This window comes from Kickxella alabastrina (assembly GCF_025024165.1).
Source record: "Kickxella alabastrina strain RSA 675 chromosome Unknown BX661scaffold_1, whole genome shotgun sequence".
Classification (NCBI taxonomy): Eukaryota; Fungi; Kickxellomycota; class Kickxellomycetes; order Kickxellales; family Kickxellaceae; genus Kickxella; species Kickxella alabastrina.
In genome coordinates, this window is record NW_026251472.1 from 1,736,058 (window position 1) to 1,756,932 (window position 20,875).

Sequence of the window (20,875 nt, forward strand, 5' to 3'; positions counted from 1 at the left end):
AACGCCCGACATGATACTGTTTTATACATCAAGGCTGCTCCAAATAACAATATTAATAATGGGGTGGATTGTATATTGTTTCCCTGTGTTCCCTTCGTGAAGAAATAAATGCAGTACATGTTCTGATAAGTTGAGTAATTGTAATATATCTATTTCAACAATTTCTTTTCTTTCTTTCTATATATATTTTATTTTTCCAATTAAATTAAAAAAATTGCAAAAATTATACATATATTATTTTTTACACAGTTGAACTTGATTATTGTTAGTTCCAAATCTAGTTCTGACTCTGTGCGGCCAAGCTCTGTGCCTTTGCGATGCGCGTCTTGACAAACTCAGCCCAATCGTAATTGACCTGCACATCGCCACTGGATTTCCACACATGTGTCTTAATTGTAGCCAAAGTCTGCTTAGGCCTGAGCTTCTGGCCCTTACAGTACAGGTCCAAGTAAAGCTCTGGCCGGCCAATATACCCCTGCTCCTCCTTTTCATCATCATCGGCATCCTCCTCCTTCCTTCCATTACCACTAGCAAAAGCCACCGTCAGCAAGTCACCTTTGCTGCGACTGCTGTCTCCGCGATCGTTCTTCTCCACCTGCATAATCTCCTGCCACTCAACCATATCCACAAGCGCTGCCAGCTCGGTATCCCCCAGAGTCTCACCAGCCAACCTGAACGCATCAACGTACTTATTCCCGATCAATACAATCTGATCCGCAGTATCCGCTCCCTGCACCTGCATCTGCCCCTCCATCATGCGCAAGTACGAGCGAAGACACGCCTCGACAGCATTAATGTAGTTGGGGGCCGGCTGCACCATCAGCGGCAGGCCAAGCTTATCCACGACATAGACAGCCAGCTTGCGCGCGCGCAGCATGCGGTTAGCCACTAGCCGAGCATTGGGTTGCGGGAACGGTGGCAGCGCAGTGGACTGCGTCGGGGTCAAGACAAACGACACCTTGGCAGGCTCCTGGTATGACGCCGGCAGCCTGTTGAACAATAAGAAATCCGTCAGCCATGCGGGCATGCACAACTCAAAGGAAAGCAATGGGTCATCAGAGACTCTGAACACAGACATGGCGAGATCACCATGGGAAGCCATAGAAGTAGCACCAAGTGAGGACTTTGTAAAAGCTGCCACAGTGTTGCGATAGATGGCGTAGGGCTCTGAGGCGTCGCTGTGGTTCTGGTAGATGTGGATGATGACGCTGTGTGGAAGCGGCAGCCGCGGGCAGATCACTGGCGAGTACAGCTGGTCCCAGGCCGCCGGTGGCTGCTGGAGAAGTGCCAGCGTGCGCTCAGTGTCTGTCGGATACCGCGGCCCGGCCCACTCTGCAAATTCGTCGCGCTCAGGCTGCGGCGGCGGCACCGGAATCGCCCGCTTGACGCTGTCCATGGAGGACGACCCATTGGTTCCCGGGTCTGGTGTGCTTATTGTCCGGTGCGTGCTGGGCAACGCGGGGGCGCTAAGCTGGCTGCCGCTTGCTTGCACGTGGCCCGGCATTGTCGAGGACAAGGGAGGCAATGGGATCGCCTGCGAGACTGGCGTGCTTTTCTGCCGCCGCACACGCATCGAGAGCAGCCGCGTCATGAACTTGCCGGTTGGAGCGTTGGCATTAGACTCGGCATCCGCGGCCTTTCCAGCAGTAGCGGCATTGCTGGGCTGCTGCTGTGCTGTGCTGAGCGCCGAGTCGATCGACGGGTTGTGGCTGTGGTGGTTATGGTGGCTCGGGGAGCCGCCTGGAAGCGCCAATTCTGAGAACTGCTGATTTAGGTGCAAAAGGCGCTCGTTGGCGTCACCCGAAACCATTAGTCTGCCGTTGTCGCCGCCGTCGCCGAGACTAGAGCAGCCACCTGCGTCTTTATCGTTGTTGTTTTTGTTGACATTTTCGTTATCGTTATCGTTACCGTTATCGTTGTTGTTGTTGCTGTCGTTGTCGTTGTCGTTGTCGTTGTCGTTGTCGGTATCATCTCCAGTGTCATCACCCAGATCCTCCTCATGGCCCGTGGATGTCTGCACGATCCTAGGCAGCTCTGGCGCGGGGACCTCCGCTGGCGATGGCAGTGCCGAAATAGAGGCGCTAATGCCAATCTCCTGCGTCGACGCACACAGCTGCGAAACCGCCGACGGCAGAGGACCCGGCAGTGCATCTGTGTCCTCCCCCTGCAGCGGCAGCGGCGAGCGCGCTGCGTCCAAACACAGCTGCGGCTGCGACCCGGTCGGCTTCAGGCCTGGCAGCTGCGCCTGAAGCAGCGTGGAGACATGCGGGGTGGACGCGGTCTTGGACAGCTCCGGGTGCGCGCCCCTCTGCGGCTGGGGCGCGCGCGCCGGCACAACAGCGGCGGCCGGCACCTGAGTGGCCCAGCGGTTAAGTAGTGCGGCGTCGGCGCGCGGTAGTGGGCCGCGCCGCACGCGATTGCGTGCGTAGGCCAAGAACAACCGCTTGAGCATCCACTGGCCAATGTTGACCCGCTCGTGGTCGCCCATGGCAGCCACAGCATCCGCTGCTACGCCGTCGACTTCGTCGACGTGCACCTCGGCCGCCCACACCTGCGTCTCATCCATATGCACGGTCAGTGCGCCGACGCGCGTGTCCACGTGGCACCACGACTGCACCGACTCGGGCTCGCTCGAAATAGCTGCATGGATAGCGTCCAGGTCGCGGCCGCAGATGCCCTGGAACAGGCCCGACTCCGCGTCGGTGCCCGCGTCCGAGTCGGGGAACTCGTGGAGTCGCCGGCAGAGCATGATGTCCCATAGCGATACGCGGCCGAGCGTGTCCTGCGCCAAAACGTGGCGCCGCGTCTGCAGCACCTTATGGCGCCGCAGCCCGTGGCGCCCGCAGATCGTCTCGTCAGGGACCGCACGCACGGGTCTGACACCACTGTCGAGCCCGTTAATGTTGTTGCCGCCGCCGCGGCTGTGCGGCGAGCTGGGCGCAGCCGCCTCAAGCAGCGCGCCCAGCGGCAGCGGCGACTCGGGCGTAACCACGGCATGCAGGCCGCCGCCACCAGCCATCGGCACACGGGGCTCGGGCACCCCGGTGAGAATCGACGCAAGCGACCCGAACTGCTGCGCGAGCCCAGTCCCTGCCGACATTGAGCGGCTGTGTGATACAAGCGGGGCGGCCGGCGCAACGTCGTCCATGAGGCGCGCCTGCTCGGCGCAGATCGCCCTGAGCACCGGCGAGACGGTGGCATGCGGCAGCGGCGGAGAGCGCGCGCACTCGGGTGGCGGCCGGATGCGCAGCCCGGCGCAGTCTATAGTGTGTGTGCGCCGATGTCCGGCGCCTGGTGACTGCCAGGGCTCGATCAGCGAGCAGCTAGCGTCCGTATCAGCATCGGTTGCACCAGCGTCGGCTGCTCCAGCGCCGACGTCCAGCCAGCGATTGAGCGTCGTGCCCTTGGTCGCCGTCCATACATACGCGTCATCGGCGGCGACCAGCTTGACGACACCGTGCTGCTCCTTGGCCACGGCCACGCACACAATGCGCGGCTCGTCGACCGACATGCGGCGCGGCGTCGGGCCCTCGTCGGCAAAGGCACCGGCGCCAATGGTCTTTGTGACCAGCCCGTCGCGGCCGGCCGAGTAGAATGTGGCGAAGCGCGGGTGCGCCGAGTGCAGCGCCCATACCGAGTCTGTGTGCTGCGCGAAGGTCGACAGGCAGCGGCGCATGCGCAGGCTCCATAGCTTGACAGTGGTGTCGGATGACCCGGAGAGTACCAGCTCGGAGTCAGCCGACAGCAGCACGGCGCGGATATGGTCGGTGTGCCCGGACAACGTTGCCAGCTGCCGCGCCTCGCGCGGATCCCACAGCCGCATGACCTTCTCGGGTGATCCCGACACTACCAGTGACCCCGACGCGTTACACGCCAACGCATACACCGATAGCAGCGATGCGCCGCCAAACTCGCGCACCGCGCGTACCGGCCCAAGCGGCGCCTCGGTGGCCCGGGTGATGTCCCATAATTTGATTGTGCGGTCCAGCCCCCCGCTGATGATCGTATTATTTTGCGCGCTGAACGCCAGCGCCTTGACGTAGTCCAGATGTGACCCGACCGTGGCTGGCTGCGAGTCGCTGTGCCCAGGTGTCCACGCACGCACTGTCTGGTCCGATGACGCCGACACAACCGTTGCGCCGCCGTTGACCACCGCCAGGTCATTGACCCAGTCGCTGTGCACCACGCGGGACGCCCGCAACGTCGTGCGCGCGCGCCTCTGCCGTGCCCGATGCCGGTCAATCGCCCATGCCCTTGGCTCCTCCTCATCGCCCCCAATACTCTCGACTTGGCTCATTGGCGCATTCAGGTCCCACGCCTTGACGACGCCGTCGCGCCCGCCCGAGTACAGCGTGCCACCGAGGCCTGGGTCGTCGAACGACAGTGCCAAGGCGTTGACGCCGAGCACATGACCCTGCTGCTCATCTGAATTTGCCGCTGTCAAATTGTCGTCTGGTAAGGGAATTGTGTATGAGAGGGTGCGTTTGGGCGCGCGCTTGGGTATGTTGCGCTCGGGTGCGGGTGTGAACATGCCTGGGTCAATTGACCCGAAATCGTACGCGAACCGGTTTGGCCGATTGTCCTTGGGTCGCGCGAAATTCGATACTGTGTTGAACGGAAGCGTCATGGAAGGGGGGGTCTATGGTGAATGTGTGAATGTGTGTGAATTTAAAGGGTGAAATAATAAGAATTAGGAGAATTTGCGAAATGGATAAGATAAAGGACTTAAATGATACTATTATATACGCGAGAAAGAAAATAATAATAATGTCGATAAACCCCAAAACCCCTGGTGGCGGATGAGTTTTTTTTTCTTTCTTGACGCCCTTCTTGTGTTACTTGGAAAGCTAAAAGAAAAATGATTAAGCCATACTTTTTTTTACTTGTTTTTTTTTCTTTGTCGTTTTTGTAGTTTTCGTCATCATCCAAAAATAATAAAAGTGATGATTGGCGAGCCGATTAAACGGCAATATATGCTGCAATACAAAATTAACAATGAATGAATTAAAAAGATAGCATAGAATTCTATACATACACAAAAAGTGTCTATTATGTGCGGTGCGCCGAATCAACAGCCCGTATGATCCCCACATAATGGCATAAAGCGGCCAAAACAACAAAGATGTGGAAGATCTGGTGCGACTGCAAAAACACATCGTGCTTACCAGGCCTCCACCTCTCCGGAATCTTGAAAGCGTAAAGCAGAGTTCCAGAAATATACAGAACCCCCATGCCCACTACATACCAAAGAGACATTTTATCGACCGCTCCCGAGTACCCATTCAGGATGGCTCCGTGAATAATAGGCACGAGGCCGGACCCTGCGATTCCCATAAAGATAATTGGCCTCCAATTGGCCCTCTTCGGATCCTCCACCTTGCCCAGCACGGAAACTGCGACACCTGCCATTCCGATAACCACAAACATGACCATGTATCCAATGAGGATCTTGCGGGAATGCAAAAAGCCATAGTATCCGATGGGAACAAACGACCCGACAATCAGCGTCAGGATGCCGATAAAGTCACACCGCAGCGAGCGGAAATGCTTCCGGTGCGAGTGGCACGAGAGCGTATGGAAGGCTGTCGACGCTGTAAGGCAGAAAAGCACAGCAACCAGGTACACGTACACGATTATGTAGTCTGCGGCCTTGGCTTTCTGTTCCCCCGGCTGCGTGGACAGCATTGGGATGATGACAGGGCCGGTGATGAACGCGAGGATAATGAATATAATGGAGCCGAAGAGGTGCGTCATGATGTTGCCCAGTTCCGAATGCACGTAGCCCCAGGATTTGATGCAGTCGCCGTAGGAAAAACTCAACGGCCGGTAGGAGCCCCATATATAGTCCTCGACCATGTACTCGGGGATCTGGAACATGGACATTAGCTGCCTCCTCGGCTTGTCCTCCGCCACGACCACCAAGCTGCTCTTCTCCTCATAGACCGCCGCCACGCCCTCAAAGCCGTCATATGGCTTGTCTCCCAGACTTGCCCTACGATGCGCCACAGCCACTATCTGCCCATGCACCTGCGCATACCTCTCCTTGTCCTGCTCATGCATGCATGATTCGCACACACTCACGCTGCTGCTGCTGTTGTTGGTTCTTTCCCTGCTGATGCTGTTGCGCTTTTGCCCTGTGGGATTGGATAGTAGGCCAATACGCGGACCGATGTAGTTACTTATGCCGTCGATGCCCAACCAACTGGGGAGTGCAGGTAGCCGGCCTGTTTGCACTGTACTTGTCACCCATGAGCGCACTCGCCGTAGTCCATAACCGTTCCACATGCTGTTTTTTTCCTCGTCTGTCCAGTCTAGTATATCTGACATGGGAAGCATGGATACCGAGTCGGTGAATGCTATGGTAGCTGGTCGGTCGTAACTGCGCCGGCTGTCTGTCTTTTTCAGATCCATCTAATAGTGTGTGTGCTGTGATTTTTTATTTTGTTTTGTGTGTGTGTGGAAGAATGAAAAGTGTGGACCGTGTGATTTTTTATACTTTTACTTCTGCTGCTGCTGCTGCAGATCGGTCTGTTATTATTCTTTTTTCTTTTAGTGCGGAACAAAAAAAATTGGGGAGGGGAGAGGAGAAAGACAGGAAAAGAGATGGGGGGGGGAAGAAAGAAAAGAAAAAAAAGTCTAATGTTTACGTTTTGTAAATATTTATATACCGTTTCTGAAAGTGTATAAGGAAGACTGGTTTTGGTTGATGACAAACAACACTAAGATTTACTGAATAAATAAAGAAAATGAAAAGTTGTAACTCCAAAAAAAATATATAAAAAAAAACAAGGTGTGCCAAAGAATGTGGAGATGAAAGAATAGAAAAGAAAAATATATTAAGAGTGAAAAGAATGAAACAAAGAAAAGTAAAAAAAAGAAAGAAAAGAAAAATATAGATGGGTATTGTTTTAAAAAGCAAAATTTATAGTTTTACATTTTCCTTTATTTCTCTTCCGCTGTTTGATTCTTTTTTTTCTTGTTCAAAAACTAGTTGCCAAAGAAAAAAGCATTTTTCTTTGGTGATTATCAATTACCATTGCCTTTTGGCATAATTATTGCTTTTTTTCTAATGTTGTTGTTGTCTGAAGGATGGATTGTATGGACTGTATGTGCGGGGGAGAGGGGGGGAAGAAAGAAGGCGCAATTAACGTAAATTGTTAAAGTACGTCTATTCAGCCAACAACCACTGTATATTTTTCTTTAGTTTTTTCTTTAGTTTTTTGATAGGTGTTTTGAATGGATGGGAAGAGCAGGGAAGGAAGGCAAGATGGGGGGAAGGCTATATCATTGGCATTTGTATCTGACGCCATTTGTCAATAATAGATCTTTTTTTCTTTTTTTAGTATTTCGGGAGAACCATTCAACAATCATGTCCGTGAGATTTTCACATATATTTAACATGCGGTGTTCATTTAGTGTATAAAAAAAGTATATTCTTGTCAGTGTGTGAGTAGGTGAAGTGAATGGGGAAGGGCGAGTGAGTGTGATATTAATTGTCCGAATAATTTAGAAGAAAAAAGTGGACATTTATCCATTTTTAAATATCCTGCTGCCCCCTTATTTGTTTGAAATTTATCGGTCTTCCATTTAGGAGGAAGAAATGAAAACCATTTCTGCAGTGGTTATTTTCTTTTCTTTTGTTTTCTTATTTTTTGTTGTTGCGGACAGACGAGCAGATGGACACATGAATTAAGACGTTGTCGTCGATCATGTATCTTTTTTTTACCTGTCTATCCATCAATGTGCGAGACCAAAAAGAGAAGAAGACCGACCGAACGCAACCACATCCTAGCCTTTAAAGGGATTTGCAAGACCGTTCTCAGAAAAAAAGATGGTTACACCAAAGAAAACACTCGCGCGCGCGCGCGCGCATGAATGGATAATGTGTAAAATTAGATTACGATTAAAAAATCAAAACTTGTAGCCCGAATGGATGGCCACAGTTCCAAAGGTCAAGTTCTCGTAACCCTTACCAATAGTCGTGAACCCTTGGTCCCTAATAATCTGCGCAAACTCATTCTGCGGCGGGAACTTGCGGATGCTCTCAACAAGATACTCGTATGACGCACGATCATTCGCAATAAGCTCGCCCATCTTCGGAATAACATAAAACGAATGCATGTCATAGACAGCAGCCAGAAGGGGATTCTCCACGCGCGAAAACTCCAAGCACATGAAGCGACCCCCGGGCTTCAGCACACGGTATGCCTCCCGGACGACCTTCTCCGGGTGCGTGCAGTTGCGAATGCCAAAGGCAATCGTGTAGACGTCAAACGAGTTGTCGGGAATGAACTCTAGGTTCTCCGCATTTCCCACTGTAAATGAAATCCGCCCGTCCGCCTGCCACCGGCTCGGCGCAAACCGCCGCTCGCCCTCCTGCAGCATCTCCGGGTTGATGTCCACCATATGAACCGACGAGGCCGAGTCGCCCTGTTGGTCCTGGAACTCAAGGAACCTCTGCGTGATGTCGCCTGTACCGCCGGCCACGTCCAGAAGCTTGGCGCCCGGCGTCGGGTTCATTTTGCGTATAAAGTGGTCTTTCCACAGCCGGTGCACGCCCATGCTCATTGCGTCGTTCATGATGTCGTAGCTCGATGCCACGTTGGAGAAGACGTTGCGGACGAGGGATTCCTTCATGCTTTCGGGCACTGTTTTGAACCCAAAGTGCGTGGTTGGCTGGTTGCTCTCGGACGCCGCATCCCTTTGCTGCTGCTGCTGCTGCTGCTGGCTGTGTTTCTGGGTGGCCGATTGGGCGAACGCGCGGATCGGAAGCTGTGCGCGTGTAATGGTGGCGCTGGCCCTGCCGACTCCGCTGGCCAGAGAGCGAATCGCAGTTGAATTCATAGGTGGTGGGGTGGTTTTTTTTGCAGTGGGCTTGTAGTTTAGGGTTCTGTGAATTCAAAAAAAGGCTCGAAAAAATAAATAAGAAAAAACAAATGTGTGGAGAAGCAAGCAAAAAATATAGATAAACGTGTGGACGCATTTGGCTTCGTCTGCTCAACTTCAAATCCAATTGAAGGCACCCCCCCCCCCTCCTCCACTCCAGTTGGCAATAAACAGAAAAAAAGACGGGTCGGGTTGGATCAGCCGATCAGCAAGATTAATACGGGTTGCGGTCGAACAGATAAGAGATGGACTCGCCATTATGGTTGCGGCGGATAGCCTCGGCCAGCACTGGGGCGACGTCGATCTGGATCAGCTTGGACGACGCCGACGTGAGCTCGTCGGGGATCGGGAAGGTGTTGGTGACAATGACGTTCTGCACATACGGGCAGATCTCGACCTCGCCCAGAGACGACCCGCTGAACAGCCCGTGTGCCGCCACAATGCACACAGCGCGGGCGCCGCAGTGCACCATCAGGTGCTCGGCAGCCGTCAGGAACGACGACGGGTGGTCGATCATGTCGTCCAGCAGCAGCACCAGCTTGTCGCGCACGTCGCCGACCAGCGTGATCCGCGCCGTGCGCTTCTTATGCCACGACGTCACGGCCACCGGAGGCCGCAGCGGCGGATCCGACATCAGGTGGGTGCCGGACGTAATGCGCTGCATGGCCAGCGGCGACGACACCGTGTTGCGACGCGCGCCCGGCGACCCAGGCTCCACCGGCACCGCAGCCATGCGCGCAGCGCGGTGGCCCTGCTCCAGAATCCCCGCCGTCGCCTGCGCCATTGCCTCGGAGTTGTGCGCCGCCGTCTCGAGGTCGTTGCGCGGCGTGTTGACCATCTCCAGAAGCTGCGAGTCGTCCAGGTCCGAGTCGCCGTCGTCGTCCGACCGGTTCAGAACCTCGCTGATCTCAAGGCACGGGGACGCCGCGCGGTCAATGTCCAGCGCATCGGGGGTCGGCGGCCGCTCTTCGGCCGCCATCTGCGGGCTGACGTAGAACGATGCGCGCTGCAGGGAGATCGCCAGGCTCTCGACGTCCGACGACCGCTTGCCCTTGGTCTTGCGGGATCGCTTGGCCTTCTTAGGCTGGTCGGGCATCGGCTGCGTGCTGCCGGCCACGATGGTCTGCAGGTCGGGGTTGGCCTCGGCATCCGAGCCGCTGCTGCTCATGGACTCGCGCAGCGGCGACCCAATGGCCATGGCGTTGACGGCCGTCGCAAACATGCCAGGCCCCCTGGGCGTCTGCGGCAGCGTGTGCAGCGCCACGGTCGACGGCGTGCGCGAGAACGGGCGCGTTGTCGGCGCATTGTCCGTGTGGATCAGCGCAAAGCCCGAGCCCAGGCGGTCGGCCAGTGCAGTGACGCGCTTGGCGCCGCCGGCATTCTTGGCCACCACCACGACGTTCTTGCTGCCGCCGGCGCCGCGCACAATGTTCTCAGCCAGCCACCGCGCCAGCGTCGGCTCCGACAACAGGTTGTCGACGGGGACGCCGAAGAACCCCGACATCTGGCTCGCGTGCAGGTCCATTGTGATAACGTGGTCTGCCCCGGATACCGTGAGCATGTTGGCCACGAGCTTGCCCGAAATTGCCCCGCGCCTCTTCTTCTTCTTGCTCTGCTTCGAGTACGGGAAGTACGGCATCACCACCGTGATCTTGCGCGCGCTGGCCAGCTTGGCCGCCGACACCATGATCAGCGCCTCCATCAGGTGGTCGTTGGTCGTCATCGACCCGCTCTGCAGGATGTACACGTCCTTCTCGCGCACCGAGCAGCCCAGGTCAACGGTGGTCTCGCGGTTGGTGTACCGCCGCAGGTTGACCGGCGCCAGCTCTACGCCGAGGTGCGACGCTACGCGTTCTGCCAGAGCCAGGTGCGATGTTCCGGCAAAGAGCTTTGCGTTGCGCATTGCGGAAGGCTTTTATTTTTGCTAGGCTGAGAAAGGGCTTGTGAAATAAAGGTGGGTTTGGCAAATTCCAAATAAAAGGGTTCAGAAGGCAGTCACAAGTTTAAAGCAGCCAGCAGCTGCCTTTTGTCGCATATGCCTTCGTCTCGCCCTTTTAAAAGAAAATTTTTTGCCTATTTTCTCCTCTGCGGTGCGGCTCGCAGCCCTTATCCACTTTGGCTCTTTTTTCCTGCCCCCCCCCCCTTTTCTCTGGCCAAGTGGCACGACTGGAGGCTGCAGATAAGCACACGTGCACACTGAAAGAAAGAACGAACGAACGAAAGAACGAAAGAAAGAAAAAAGCATGAGATGGGATATGGGTGATGGATGATCGATGATCTCATGAGAAGAAATGCAAGGCCTGATCAGCAAAATAACAGAAAAGCCAATAATTGCAAGCAGAAATGAAACGGAAAGGAAAAAACACAGCCAAAGCTCCAGCCCCTGCCTGGAATCAGCAAGGCTTGCCCGCCGCCCGCCGGCTCAGCGCCACCTGGCCAGCCGCATACGTCGGCAGCGCCAGCACCAGCGCATACGTCAGCGCCGGGAACAGCTTGACGCCCACCCAGTACGCCACGGCCAGCGCCATGTACGCGCCCACCAGCCCCAAGAACGCCGCCGAAGCCACCGGCTCCGCACCCAGCCCGCCCACATTGACGCCCAGCCTCGCCCACACGCCAAAAAGCACCACCAGCGGCACCACGCATAGAACAGCAAACGCCACCGACACAGCGGCACTGGGCATCCGCTGCGGCTCGGCAAACCTGTGGTGAATCTCGGGCCGGGCGCCAAACACCACCGTGTCGGACGTCTGCTGCTGCTGGGGCTTGCCGGCGGACATCTGCACCGTTCCCAGCGCGTAGTGCACGCCGCCATCGGCGAACGATCCGAGCACTAGCGAGATGTCGTAGAGCCCCGGGGAGGGCACAAAGTGAGCGCGGAAGTGCTTGCGCGCCAGATCCATCCGATATGCGCCAACGCTCGCCCGCTTGGCCACAAACGCCGTCTCATCGCCTGTCTCCTTGTGCCTGAAATTGACAAACGCCTGGTCCACCGCCACTGCCTCGTTGGTCGTGGTGGATTTGACCGAGAAGGACACGGAGAGCGGCGTTGTGCTGGTGATTTCGGGCACTTTGCCGAATGTGTTGGGGTACTGTGGCGAGGCTGAAAAGAGCTTGTCGCCGGTGCGCTCCATCACTTTGATGTGGACGTCGGTGGGCTGGAGGGCCGCCAGGCAGCCGCTAGCTAGCGTGCATATTGCCAGGAGCATCCTGGTGCTGCTTCGGAAGCACCGCATTTCGATAGTTGCAGTGAATTGAGCTGGGAAAAGGGAGAAGAGGATAAACAAAGAGTGGGAGGTGAATTGGAGACAACGCGCGCAAACAATCTTGTTCTTTTGCAACGCCGCGAGACCGCTTACGATTCTTTTTTCTCTCAGAAATCCAAGCCTGGGAGTTAATCGACACAGCCAATCACAACCAATGTCGTGGCATATCCCTCCCGCATGGGAAACCCCCAAGCAAACTCAGCCTTGAAGCCTGAGCCTGAGCCTGAGCCTGAGCCTGAAAGCCTTGAATCTTAAGCCTGCTGGAACATTACGCATTTTTGTCTTTTTTATTTTTCTCGCTTCAATCTTGTCTCTTTCAATTCGCAATTTTTTCCACCTTTTTTCCTATTTTTATTATTGCCCTCCATTTCCTCGCTTCGCATCCTACACAATAAAATGCTGAAGAAGCTCGTGGTCCTCTTCGCCCTGCTGGCCTTAGCCAATGCCGTGACTCTGCGCAAGTGGATTGCCTCGCACGAAAAGAGCTGCTACTACGCATTTGCCGACGCTCCCGGAAAGAAGATTTCCTTCTACTTTGCTGTGAGTCCAATGAACAATATTTTTCTTTCACCCACGAGGGAAACAAAAGCTGAAATACCCTTCAGTTAGTTTGTCTTTGAAATGTTTGCCAACCCAGCAACTCCCATTAATATTCTTTCTTCTCTGCGATAGGTTCACAGTGGCGGCAACTTTGACATTGATTTTGAGGTTGAGGGCCCCAACAACCGCCAGCTATTCAAGGGTGATGCCGAGCGCCAAGGCGACTTTGTCTTCACAGCCACTCAGCCCGGAGAATACTCCTTTTGCTTCAAAAACGGACTCGCCTCGTACGTCGACAAGCTTGTTGAGTTTGACATCACTGTGGAGAACGAGGCCCGTGCTGACGACATCACCAAGCGGTCTAAGCGCGACGAGGTCATGAACAGCGTCGTCACTATTGCTAGCGACTTGGGTCAGATCACCAAGTTTATGAAGTATTTCCGCTCGAGGGAGAACCGTAACTTTGCCACTGTTTCGTCTACGGAGTCTAGGGTTTGGTGGTTCTCGGCTTTGCAGAGCTTGAGTGTGGTTTTGGTTGCTGTCATCCAGGTGTACGCTATCAGGACTCTGTTCACCGCCAAGAGGACTCGTCTGTGAGTCATTTTTTCCTTTTTGTCCTTGCTTATTTTTCTGGCTTTTCATTAATTGCAAGTTACGCTAGGAAGCAAAAAATATATATAATTGAAATATAATTGAAATATGTTTTAGCTCTTTTAAACGCATTTCTCGATTTGATTCATCTCTAGATTGGATTGGATTGGATTGCGACCACCAGCTTAATTAAGTAATTGACAAATATTAGCGTAAACATTTCGACAATCCTACTTGCCCCTTTTTTCCCTTATTTTTAAAGATACGAAAAAAGAGGGTTTTTCGCGCAAATGCATTACTTTTATGTATATATCACTATTTCGCAAACAATTTTTTTTTACTTTTTCAGATACCTGTCGTAAAGCCAGAACAATCACTTGTTTCATTATACATCCACACGCGAGTTTTTTTTACAACGCCCAAAGCACACTATTCCTGCACACTATTTTTCAAACCATATGTGTTCTCCCCCCCCATTTGCTTGAATTTTACCGCCTATTTTTTTCCCACCACTTGATTTAATAAGCCATTTGGATGACGATGATGAAAAAAAAAAAAAAAAAAAGTTATAAAGCCAGGACTGGGGATAGGTGGTGTCAGGATGAAAGAAAAAACGATTGCCATACTCCTTTTTTTCTCTTCTATATTCCTAATCCTCATCACCATTTTTTTCGCTCTTGTTTCTCCCCTCATTCCCCTCCCTCTTCTTCATCTTTCTTTTTTGCTTTTGCTTCTGTTTTGTTTATTTTTATTATCGACGGTTGACACAAACTCAGAAACCTCCCTAATCCCTCTGACACCTGGAGCTCTCTCTCCCCCCCCCTCATTTCTTCTCTTCGTCGTTTATATCGTTGCGTTCCCATTAAAAAAAGCACCAAAAAAGTATATTCCACTAGTTTCTCTTCAAACTCTCTTCCATATTCCATCATCCCTTTCCTTTCTTTCTCTCTCTTTTTATATCACGTCAATTAACTTATATATACTCATATTCCATCACCTTATATTCTGCATATCCAATCACTCCACTTCGTTATAATAAAGCCCGATCAATCATGATCATGCACAACGCCAACGAGCAGCAGCTCTCGGGAAACAGGGACCTGGATTGTCTGGGCCAAATGTTTGATCACCAACTCCTTGTCACTGAGGTCCCCGAGTCAGTCTGGGGCGTCCTGCTGTCGCTCAGCCCCGCCGACTATAAAACCGTCCACCTGCAGCGCACGAAGAGTAGCAGGGGCAGCGACCTGGAAAAGTTTGGGTACCAGATTGGGCGGCACAAGCGCTGCGACGTGCAAATCAACAACCCTCATATCAGCAACCACCACTGTCTGATATACCGCGTAGAGAGCGAGAACGCTGTGTATATTGAGGACACCAGCACGAACGGTACGTTCCTGAATAAGGAGCGTATGGAGAGGAATATACCGGTTAGGCTGCATGACGGGGATGAGATTCAGCTGGTCCGGTACCAGGAGTCCAAGGGTATGTCTTATTTCTGCGATAGCTTTTACAAGTTCCAGAATCTCGCTGTGCATCGCAACGAATCTCGCGTATTTACTCAGAGTTATTTGCTCGATAGGCGTCTGGGTAAAGGTGCATTTGCCAGCGTGTATTTGGTTAGGAATCGCGTGACGGGCGCGCGGTATGCGGCCAAGATTATTGACCGTAGGGCAATTGTGCATGCGGAAAAGTTGGAGAAACTGGACTTGACTTTTCAGAAGGAGGCGTCGATTTTGTCGCGGGTCAAGCATCCGTCGATTGTGCAGATTCATGGGGCGTTTAGGGAGCACGATAACATGTATTTGCTCTTGGATTTGGCTGATGGAGGTGAGTTGTTCGATGAGGTTGTTAATCGGGGGTGTCTCGGCGAGGACGATACCCGCCGGATTCTCCTGCAGTTGCTTTTGGCCGTTAGGTACCTTAACCGCAGGGATATAGTCCACCGCGATATCAAGTTGGAGAACATTCTGCTGACGGATGCGCATTCTATGCGAGTCAAGCTGGCGGACTTTGGGTTGGCAAAGATTGTCGGTGATGATACGTTTATGAGGACCGTGTGCGGTACCCCCATGTATGTGGCTCCCGAGGTGCTGACTGTCAATAGGACGGGCCGGTACGATAGGCAGGTTGATATGTGGAGTCTCGGCGTCGTCATTTTTATCTGCCTTTCTGGACGCCCGCCGTTTTCTGACCAGGATTCGACGATTTCGATGCGCGAGCAGATTCTTAGCGGCAATGCTATCTATGATGAAAAGGACTGGTGCACTGTTTCTCCTGGAGCGCGGGACCTTGTTAGTCGGATGATTAAGGTCAATCCGCGGGAGCGGATCACTGTTGAGCGGGCGTTGGAGGATGAATGGCTGGGTGCCAAGTGCTCCGGTGCCGGTGTGTGGACTATTGAGGATTTGGGTTTTACCGTGGAGGATCCTTGGACTGTCGAGGATAGCCAGATGACGGAGAGTGTGACGGCGGAATGCTCCCAGCAACACCAGCAGCAGCAACACCAGCAGCAGCAGCAGCAGTTGTCGCAGCCTTGGTCGCCGACGGGATTGCGTGTCTTCCCGAGGTATATGCACTCGCCTGCGACTCTGTTGCCATCGTCGTCGCCGGTTTCTGCTCGTGGGTCGCCGATTTTTGCTCGTGGGTCGCCGGTCTCTGCTCGTGGATCGCCTTCTTCTGCTCGTGGATCGCCTGCTTCTGCTCGTGGACCCCTGGCTTCCCCCAATGGATCGCGTGGGTCTTATGGCTTTGCCAGATCTCCTGCGTCTAGCAGCCCCCGCGGCCAGGTGTACTCGCCTGGCGTGCAGACTGCAGCCATTGGCGGCAACTTCAATTTTTCCAACTCTCCAAGGGCTAACGCGAATCCGGGGCAGAAGCGCAAAGAGCCGTCATTTATGCGCTCGCAGTCGGATCTGGGGCACTTGGCAATTCCCAAGCGGTCCATGTACCTTAACCATAAGCCACACCCACAGCCGCAGCCACTGCAATTGCAGCAGCCACAGCCACAGATGCCGCTGCACAAGCGGTGGATAGAAAAGGATATTCTGGCTAGACCACGGGCCGAGCCGAAAAGGGATAGCGGCCCGCTGGTAATGTTTGAAATGTCGCCCGATGTAAGCCGTCATCCCAGTCCCCTTAACAACCACCGTAGCTCGCCGGTTTACCCCAAGCCAGTGAACACGATAGCTCGCCGCCCGCTGCTCAATTTCCCAAAGCCTTTGCCCAGACCTGGGGCCCAGCACACACCGCCGGTGCAGAGTAGGCTCTCGTCATCCACTCCGCCGCCTGTATTTCGTATGATGGATGCGTTCAATAATGTGGCCAATAGGGTGCAATTGGTCCAGAATAGCGGCACTTCGGAGGACGTTTCTATGGATGGGCAGTCGATTGTCATGCGTAAGCCTATGTCCCCGCTGTTTGGCTTTGGCAATAAACGCCGCTAATGGTACTTTTACTTCGTTTTCGACTTTTATTATGACCCCCCAAATTCATCGAGAGTTTTGGAACAAACCATCCTTTTTCTATGTTTACAGCCCGCCCTGTCTTTGCTGGATTTGGCGAAAGTAAATAATTTATAAACTATCAAAAGATCCGAATGCTGGGCCCAAGCCCAAGGCCGCAGTCAAGAGTAAATATGATCCAAAGACTGGTGCAGCACCCAAGCGAAACAAGCCTGGATAATTTTTTTATCCTTTTCCTCACATCATGGCGGCCATTAACTCCCTGACAGCTCAATCCCCGCTAGTTAAAACCAGTGACAGCAAAGTAGATAGAGGCATTTGTCCAAAACTCGACAATAATTTTATTATTCTTTTCCAAATATACATGTTAGAAAACATTTGGCACGATTCAACTGGTGCTTTTTGGCTTTTTTTTTATAATGTTGAAGATATTATTTACAAATTTTTAACAAAATAATTATCAGAGTTGGCGGGATTACACGGTACGAAAACAAGCAAAATGTTTTTTCTTTTCAATTACTCAAAACATTTCACTGTTTTTCGGAAGACCCAATACAGACAAGCCTTGGACGAGCCAAGCGAATTTTCTTACTATCCAGCAAAAACAATTGAATGGTCTCGTGCGTCTGCTTCTGCATCTGATTCTGCCCAGCTGACTCAGCAGTAGGAGATTTGTAACAGCCCTCACACCACGCGGCAACATTCCCGTATATTGGCATATCCAAGGAAGAAATGCTTCTGCTCTGCAAACTAGCCGAAAGTGGAGGCGACACGGACGTATGCGCGTACCCATGCTCTGTATACACCGGTGGTGATATTGGTGGTGTCAATGGCGAGAAGAACATCATGTGCGAGTCATCTGCCTCTTTAATTTCTGACTTCCTCGCCTGCGGCGGCAATATGTTGGCCATTTTCCCCACTAGCAATGGCGCCACGCGCTGTTTGTCCTTGTTGAACATGGCCGACAGCATATGCGAGGCCGATGTTGAGGATACTCTGGGCGATGGCGAAATTGATGGTGATGAGGGTGATAATGGCGGTGATGCGAGAGATGAGAGTGAGGCGGCGCTGACTGTGTTTCGGCGCCTTCCAGCAGTGCTCTCGACTACGCATGTTATTGTTGACATGGCAAAAGGGATTCTGGCATCGCTTACACCTCTGCGGCGCTTCTCTTGAGCCATTCGACCCTGAGCCAGGATAAACTCAGAATCGGTGGGCATCGGGAATGTGGACATAGTGTCCATAGTGTTCATAGTGTTCATTTAATAATATGTAGGGTGTATAGTGATGTTGGTTTGAGGGATTGGAGCTGGAGGTGTTGATTTTTGATGTTGTGGAATAGAAAATAGAATATATCGATGAGAGCAAAAAGGATTATATGCTAATGAAATAGGAACCTTGTTTGTAGATTTGAAATAAATTAAAAATATGTAATTGCCAATATAAAAAGTGGGAACATTATCGGCTTTATATATTATTTGTCTTCTCCAACCTCCTGTCCCAATTTTTTGCGGCTGTAGGGCACTGGGAGAGAGAGGGGGTGTCGGGGGTGAGGGTGGGTAGCCTATTTGCGTTTTGAAAAGGCTTGAGGGCTTATGTTGAGACTTTAGGCCATTTTATTTTCCTATGCTTGAAGGACAGTGAGGAAAAAAATAAGAATAGAGGAGGAAAAGCAAGCACAAAGCCCAGCACAAAACTAAAAAGAGTGGCAAAAAATAATCTGTTGCAAACACCCCCAACTCCTACCCCCCCTGCTCTCTCCCTAAAAATTATTGCTCCCCTTTTTTATTTTTCTGGGCGTTGTTGCTTTTACCACGTTGTTATTTCCCAATGCTACCTGACCAGCTGGTCGCATACGAATTGTTCCCAATCATATGGATACTGTTCATGTGAGTGACATTATGAAAAAGGTATATATAAATATATCGTGTTCACAGCGTTGGACGATATTCATCTCGGGCGCAAATAGAGAAAAACATAATGCAATAAATTCGCCCATCAATATGCACCAATTGTGCCAAGCGCAATAATAAATCCGTCGATTTTATTTTGTATATTTTACTTATTTTTCGATCAGGTAGATGTTGGTATGCAAGTAAAATAGAGACCTAGTCCAAAGCCTCCGCCATTTTTTTTTGCTTGTAAAAAATAAGAAAAAGAAAAATGAGACTTGCTTTTCTATTCGTATTTTTATAAAAAAAAACTGCAGTCAACGAATTTTCCCTATTTTCAAGCAGACAGTCAACCAAAATCTTGCGATTGGCTTTCTTTTGACAAGCGAAAACAAATGAACTGCGGTTGTTTTGCCGCTTTGTTTTTTGGGCGTAATTCTTTTTAAAATAAAAACGAGCGAAATTAAGGCTGCGGCCACGTCAAAAAATTCAATTTTTTGTATCCATATAAATTATACAATAATTATGCTTGCAGTCAATCATAAGGATGCGAGACTTTGCGAGTACAGCCACACCTTTTCAACTTGGCTACTCCGTGTATTTCAACTGATATCCCCACTTCCTATCGGAAGTAAATAAATATGAGTAGAAGATAATATTTTGGAAATTGGGTATTTGCGTTTTGCATTCACCAGTTTAAAAAGGATGCATTGTATATGGTGCAGATTCAACATATTACTGTGGACGAGCGTGCGAGCGTTTTGCGGAGACAAGGCCATCTACAATACCCCTGCTCTGCATCTGCGCTCCCTTCGCGGCTATCATTTCATCTGTGTATTTTGAGGTGCGTATCATGATAGTACACCACAATTTTTCTCTGCGTCAAAATGCACTCCTAAACAGTGTTGTTTTAAATACAAAAATCTCAACATTGTTATTTAATTTCTTCACACTCTACTGCCACTTTTCTTTAATTGTCCAACCTGCACATTCTTTTTAAAAAGAGGCACACTTGAGTTGTCAGCTGGGTGCCTTAGACATAAATAGGTCATTGAAATATTTCTTTTAAAAACATTCCGCATTATAGCATATTGCCACCATCCCTCCAATTTTCAGTGGCGAGTTTGTGGTTGCGAGTTGTACCACTCTAGCCGATGAATTTATTATAAAAATAAAGCACCTAAATTCACAGGGGCCTGCTTGTTGATTGCATGCAAATGAAATACTTTATAATGCACAAAATGGTATTATATATCGTTTTAAAACTGAGTAAAAAAATCTCTGAAGACTGGCCGAACAAACTAAATAAAATAACACGGACGCGCAGTAAGGTTTTACTTTTTTGGGTTATTTTTACTCGACAAGTTTAAACCGCGTGTATGATCTGCCCCCCTCCCCCTGAATGCTGTCTTCACGCGGACACTTGCGACACAAAAAAATATTTGCGGCGGTTTGGTTTCCCCTCGATGCGCTACTGCTCGTCTATTAATGCTACCCCATGTCCACAATCGCAATCACAAGGGCATGAGTCCCCTGTTTTTGTTTTTATTTTTGAAACTAGCACAAAATAGTTACTGTCATATATCCTAACACGCGACAGCCTAGCATGTGTAATTTGTACACACGTCGCATGCGTCTGCTGCGTGATAACAAATGTGTGCTAGTGAGATATATTTAACTTTGTTTGGCTTCAATTAGTCACAAATATGCCGCCAACGTTTTGGGATTCGCAATATTTTCTGGAATAAACCAGTCACCTTTTATGCGTGCATAACTTTGGTTCAGCGTACAGGCTGCAGCCAAGGCGATCTGCATGGTTATTAATAGTTTGCATGGCCGAAACCAAGCAGCGCATTCAAACATTAAATGCTGCTGTTTTTGGCCGGAAAATTAAGTAATCCAATCATGTTTTGATTACTGGTTAATTTAATTGCATGGCTCCCCGAACCACTTGGGCAATCCGCCGCTGGCCGCATCCACGGGAGCACTCTCTGGATTTTGAGAGCCGAAAGGTACATGTCAACCTTGTAGCACATGCCTGCTGCTTCCATTTTTTGCTTTGAAATGCACATCCAACTATCACATGAATTCGCATGCATCTTCTTTTCACGTGCATACGTGGGGGGAATGTACATTTGCTCCGTGCATGCTAAAGGCACAGCCTCTATGCGCCTGCGGCGTTAAACGGAAACTTTGCTTTTGCGCCTGGGCCTTACAGTTGATGACCGCGTCCCTGCCA

The 20,875-nt window shown here is 51.3% G+C and overlaps 8 protein-coding genes across 8 annotated transcripts; 2 read left to right on the forward strand and 6 right to left on the reverse strand.

The window, feature by feature from the left end:
- Nucleotides 1-166: 166 nt before the first annotated feature.
- On the reverse strand, nucleotides 167-4,951 carry BX661DRAFT_176054 (uncharacterized protein). The gene has a single exon (XM_051534248.1). It carries the CDS (start codon nucleotides 4,625-4,627, stop codon nucleotides 278-280), a length of 4,350 nt encoding a protein of 1,449 aa, XP_051395469.1. The 5' UTR covers nucleotides 4,628-4,951; the 3' UTR covers nucleotides 167-277.
- Nucleotides 4,952-5,049: 98 nt separating this feature from the next.
- BX661DRAFT_139063 (hemolysin-III related-domain-containing protein) lies at nucleotides 5,050-5,856 on the reverse strand (the record flags this gene model as incomplete). Its single annotated transcript, XM_051532768.1, has 1 exon — nucleotides 5,050-5,856. The coding sequence occupies one exon, from the start codon at nucleotides 5,854-5,856 to the stop codon at nucleotides 5,050-5,052; it is 807 nt and encodes a 268-aa protein (XP_051395470.1).
- Nucleotides 5,857-7,911: 2,055 nt separating this feature from the next.
- On the reverse strand, nucleotides 7,912-8,637 carry BX661DRAFT_168250 (UbiE/COQ5 methyltransferase; the record flags this gene model as incomplete). The annotated part of the gene is made up of 1 exon (XM_051533417.1): nucleotides 7,912-8,637. The coding sequence occupies one exon, from the start codon at nucleotides 8,635-8,637 to the stop codon at nucleotides 7,912-7,914; it is 726 nt and encodes a 241-aa protein (XP_051395471.1).
- A 305-nt stretch (nucleotides 8,638-8,942) lies between these two features.
- Nucleotides 8,943-10,789, reverse strand: BX661DRAFT_150194 (phosphoribosyltransferase-like protein; the record flags this gene model as incomplete). Its single annotated transcript, XM_051533230.1, has 3 exons — nucleotides 8,943-9,466; nucleotides 9,722-9,964; nucleotides 10,151-10,789. The coding sequence occupies 3 exons, from the start codon at nucleotides 10,787-10,789 to the stop codon at nucleotides 9,101-9,103; spliced, it is 1,248 nt and encodes a 415-aa protein (XP_051395472.1). The 3' UTR covers nucleotides 8,943-9,100.
- A 490-nt stretch (nucleotides 10,790-11,279) lies between these two features.
- BX661DRAFT_168252 (Oligosaccharyltransferase subunit Ribophorin II-domain-containing protein) lies at nucleotides 11,280-12,122 on the reverse strand (the record flags this gene model as incomplete). Its single annotated transcript, XM_051533418.1, has 1 exon — nucleotides 11,280-12,122. The coding sequence occupies one exon, from the start codon at nucleotides 12,120-12,122 to the stop codon at nucleotides 11,280-11,282; it is 843 nt and encodes a 280-aa protein (XP_051395473.1).
- Nucleotides 12,123-12,414: 292 nt separating this feature from the next.
- Nucleotides 12,415-13,384, forward strand: BX661DRAFT_176060 (emp24/gp25L/p24 family/GOLD-domain-containing protein). Its single transcript, XM_051534249.1, has 2 exons — nucleotides 12,415-12,692; nucleotides 12,825-13,384. The coding sequence occupies exons 1-2, from the start codon at nucleotides 12,549-12,551 to the stop codon at nucleotides 13,287-13,289; spliced, it is 609 nt and encodes a 202-aa protein (XP_051395474.1). The 5' UTR covers nucleotides 12,415-12,548; the 3' UTR covers nucleotides 13,290-13,384.
- Nucleotides 13,385-14,401: 1,017 nt separating this feature from the next.
- On the forward strand, nucleotides 14,402-15,655 carry BX661DRAFT_139365 (kinase-like domain-containing protein; the record flags this gene model as incomplete). The annotated part of the gene is made up of 2 exons (XM_051532790.1): nucleotides 14,402-14,748; nucleotides 14,788-15,655. Coding segments are annotated over 2 exons (1,215 nt in total), but the record flags the coding sequence as incomplete, so codon positions are not given.
- A 1,512-nt stretch (nucleotides 15,656-17,167) lies between these two features.
- Nucleotides 17,168-18,172, reverse strand: BX661DRAFT_176062 (uncharacterized protein). Its single transcript, XM_051534250.1, has one exon. It carries the CDS (start codon nucleotides 18,004-18,006, stop codon nucleotides 17,275-17,277), a length of 732 nt encoding a protein of 243 aa, XP_051395476.1. The 5' UTR covers nucleotides 18,007-18,172; the 3' UTR covers nucleotides 17,168-17,274.
- Nucleotides 18,173-20,875: the final 2,703 nt, after the last annotated feature.